This window comes from Panicum virgatum, chromosome 1K (assembly GCF_016808335.1).
Source record: "Panicum virgatum strain AP13 chromosome 1K, P.virgatum_v5, whole genome shotgun sequence".
NCBI lineage: Eukaryota > Viridiplantae > Streptophyta > Magnoliopsida > Poales > Poaceae > Panicum > Panicum virgatum.
Window position 1 is genome coordinate 32,667,993 of NC_053136.1, and position 3,864 is coordinate 32,671,856.

General features: G+C 51.9%; 1 protein-coding gene across 1 annotated transcript; it reads left to right on the forward strand.

Moving 5' to 3' along the window:
- Positions 1 to 365: 365 nt before the first annotated feature.
- Positions 366 to 1,385, forward strand: LOC120702932 (glutaredoxin-C3-like). The gene has a single exon (XM_039986926.1). It carries the CDS (start codon positions 559 to 561, stop codon positions 946 to 948), a length of 390 nt encoding a protein of 129 aa, XP_039842860.1. The 5' UTR covers positions 366 to 558; the 3' UTR covers positions 949 to 1,385.
- Positions 1,386 to 3,864: the final 2,479 nt, after the last annotated feature.

Sequence of the window (3,864 nt, forward strand, 5' to 3'; positions counted from 1 at the left end):
TACTAAGACTGGCCTAAACACACTTTTCTCTTGAGGAGCTAGCCTCACACGTTTTAACTCGCTAGAGGTATTTCACATCTGTCTTACTAGCATGTTCACAGGTCAGTAACTAACTAGAGTACCAAGTATTATCTGCTCATGCTAGTGAGAATTCCTCTCCATCAGCAGCACCAGACATTGAACAATAAAATAGTGCTAGTGGCAAACAAGAAAGAGAGGAAAATTTTGCATTGGCTTAGAACCCCAAAAAGAGCTCATTGGCTTGGAAGTGCTTAATCCTTCTTTCCCTGCCTCCCTCGAATTACCAAACCACCCCTGCCTCCTCTATATATACACCTTTCCCTTCCTGCTCATCGCTCATCAGGACTCGAGCTCTCAAGTCTCAACTCACCTCACCTCATTGCCAGAGCCTTTGCTTACAGCTAGCAGCCGGCCGGCCAGCAAAGTCCCTGTCCACCTCTGTTGCTAGCCTTCATTAAGCAGCAACAAATTAAACAAACAAACCCCTTTCATCACTAGCCAGCGGCCTAGCTCCTCGGTACCACCAGCGAAGCGACAATGCAGTACGCGGCGGCGGAGCAGGCGTGGTACATGCCAGCGGCGGCGCCGATGGCGGAGAGCGCCGTGGCCCGCGTGGAGCGGCTGGCGTCGGAGAGCGCGGTGGTGGTGTTCAGCATGAGCAGCTGCTGCATGTGCCACGCCGTGAAGCGGCTCTTCTGCGGCATGGGCGTGCACCCGACGGTGCACGAGCTGGACCTCGACCCGCGCGGCCGGGAGCTGGAGCACGCCCTCGCCCGCCTCCTCGGCTACGGCCCCGGCGGCGCGCCAGTCGTCCCCGTCGTCTTCATCGGCGGCAAGCTCGTCGGCGCCATGGACCGCGTCATGGCCGCGCACATCAACGGCTCCCTCGTCCCGCTCCTCAAGGAGGCCGGCGCGCTCTGGCTCTGAGCTGCAGGCCGACGGCCGCGCGCCATCGCCCTTGGGGCTGCTGTGCTGGCTCGTGGCAGCTTTCCCTAGCTTGTTCTTGCCTGTTATTGTTGCTGCACAACTTGATGTCACTTGCCGCAAGCAAGCTAATCAATGCGAACTAAGGTGATAGGATACAATATCCATCGACAGGGTGATGGTAGATCAGTGAGCTGATGATGAGTTGCTGTGTGTGAGTAGTGTGTGTGTGTGTTTGCAAGAGAGGCTCTGGTACCGTGTGTGCTTTTTTCTCACTACCTACTGCCTCCGTCCGTCCGTGTGTCTGTATGGAGTACGCCGGCGCGTGCATGTGGTGTTTGACGCATGCGCTGGATTTGCTTGCTTGGTGCTACTACACTGCTACCATTGTTAGTTGTTCAATTTGATATCCTTTAATTTCAATAGCTTGGCTGCTCTCACTTTTATGTTCTGGAGATTGGATTGCCATATATACACTCTGTTCAGCCAGCGGTGGCTGGTATCGGTCGTTGGTACTGATTTGGTGTGAGATTAAAGTATTGCTGGTTAGTTAGTGGCTAATGTTGATTTGGTGTGAGAAAAATATTATTGCTGGTTGTCAGAGTGATAAATGTTAGATGGCTGAAACCTTTGTAATTTGTGATTTGCTCATCTCTTAACTTGCTGTGTTTGGCGCATAATCAATTTTTTGCTTTCGTTCTATTTCTGGGCTACTCCTTTCTCGATACCGTATTTGATTACTTTCATACCTCCTGGGTGTCAGATCGATTGAGTCAAATGACGTGACACAGAGTGTTTGTCAGGCATATTTTCCTATTATACAGGCTAGATCGTCTCTAAAGCTAATGGTACGGTGTGCAAACACTTCTAAAATGACTAATTAATGTGTTTTCTCCTCTGCTTAGTACTATCTACTAAAACACCTAATGATGATATCGCCTCAAGTGGGATTATTTAATCCCACATGCATGACCCTAAAGTTGAAAGTTGGCAGGAGCATGCTAGGGCATAACTTAACTACTACTATATAAACCATAATTCTCCCTTTGATTGCAACTGCATGTCATTTTAGCCTCTGAAGGCAAATATAGATATTTTAGCAATCTCAACTATATATTATCTCAAGTCTCAATGTAAGTCATCCTTAAACTTTGAGGAATGTTGAGTACTCTATCCTGCTTGTGATGAGTGAATTGTCAACCATGCGGTGTGATCGTGCACTTGGTCTTTTGATTGCAGGTACACGGGCGTCGAGTGTCGACGGGGAGCTGCCGTGGCGGTGCTGTGGCCGATGGACCGTGCGGTGGACGGCGGTGAAGGGCAGCCGGGACCGGAGCTCGGACCGGGCGGCAGCTGTGGCGTCCACTCCTGGATCGAGGGCGCAAGCGGCGACGGAAGGCGGGTTTCTTGGTTTGCGCCACAAAACCAAGGAGGCGGACGACGGTTGAAGACGCCAAGTCGTGGAGGCACGAGCGTCGGTCTTGGGACTGACGGAGGCGACGGGCGTCGACGGTGTCTAGGGCCTCGCTGCGGGCGAGGAGGTGACGGGCGTCGAGCGGCGTCTAGGGCCGTCAGAAGGCCGAGGCGGGAACGGCGTCTAGGGCCACGGCGTGGAGGCGGGAATCTTCCCGCGCGTGAGGTTTTGGCGGTTTTCTCAAAACCGGCCATCTACCCGGGTTTCGCGGACCCTTCAAAACCGCGGACTGGATCTTCATCAAGACGGCGGCATCGCGGAGAAGACTTCGTTTCGAACAAAGAACCTCGGCCGTCGGATGAGATCATGTACAGGGGGGCTGTAGGCCAACCGGTCTGACCGGTCCCTGGCACTGGTCTGACCGGTCTAACACACCGGTCTGACCGGTCCAGCGCACCGGTCTGACCGGTCCCGCGGGTATAAATACCCCTTCACTTGTGTTAGGTTAATTGCGGCTTTTGTAATCTGTTCGTGGATTCTCTGTTTCTCCAGGGCGCCGCCCCTGTGTTCTCCTCCCCCTGTTTCTCTCTTTAGAGTAGATTTGTCCATGGATTTGTGAGAGTTTGTATTGGATTTGATTGGGAAAGGAGGCCCTATCCTCCTTGTGCCCTCTGGGCTTTTGAATCAAACCAATCCCGTCCCTCTAGTGCTTTTTGTGATGGATTTTTGTTTTGGTTTTGATGCACTTGATTGCGACGGTTCGTAGGGCTCTTTGGAGTGATTCCTGTGCTTCTAGCTTCGTGTCAATCCCTCTGGAATCATGAGCTCTTCAGAATTGAAGTTTTCGAGTATTTGAGAAAACCCCAATCCCTTTTGATCTCCCCCATAATTCTCTAGATTCGTTGTTCTTTAGGCCGAGATCTTTTGGGGATATGTTCATGGGGTAGGGGCGAAGCAATCCCCCAAGTTTCGTCGATTTTCGTGGTCGTTTGCTCAAGATTCACCGTTTGAATCCATTTTCTCGGGGGTTTTCTTGGTGCTACCGGTCAGACCGGTAGGCACGACCGGTCAGACCGGTCTGCTCATTTTTGAACAGACACGACCGGTCAGACCGGTCCATCGCACCGGTCAGACCGGTCCTGGCTGTTCAGATCAGCTGTTTTCCCGAATTGCTTCCGAATTACTTTGGGTTTTCACTCGTTCGTTCGAGGCCTTTTGTGTTGGTTTAGCTATTCAATAGCTATTCCAAACTTTGGCCAGAACGCTTGAGGGCTTGGGTGATTTTTGGGATATAGGCCGACTGTTTGATTTTCGGAAGAAATTTTGATCGGCTCCCATTCACCCCCCCTCTGGTCGCCGGCTTCGGTCCCACAATTGGTATCAGAGCTTGGTTGAGGTTTTCAATACCTTAACTGGTTCGAAAACCACTCGGCGACCATGGCGAGTCTTGGTAAGATCCCGGTGGTTTCCGGCGAGGATTATGCCTACTGGAAGGTTCGCATGAG

Bases quoted from the DNA above. Each gene is read 5' to 3' on its own strand.
- LOC120702932 (XM_039986926.1), top strand. From the start codon at position 559: ATGCAGTACGCGGCGGCGGAGCAGGCGTGGTACATGCCAGCGGCGGCG.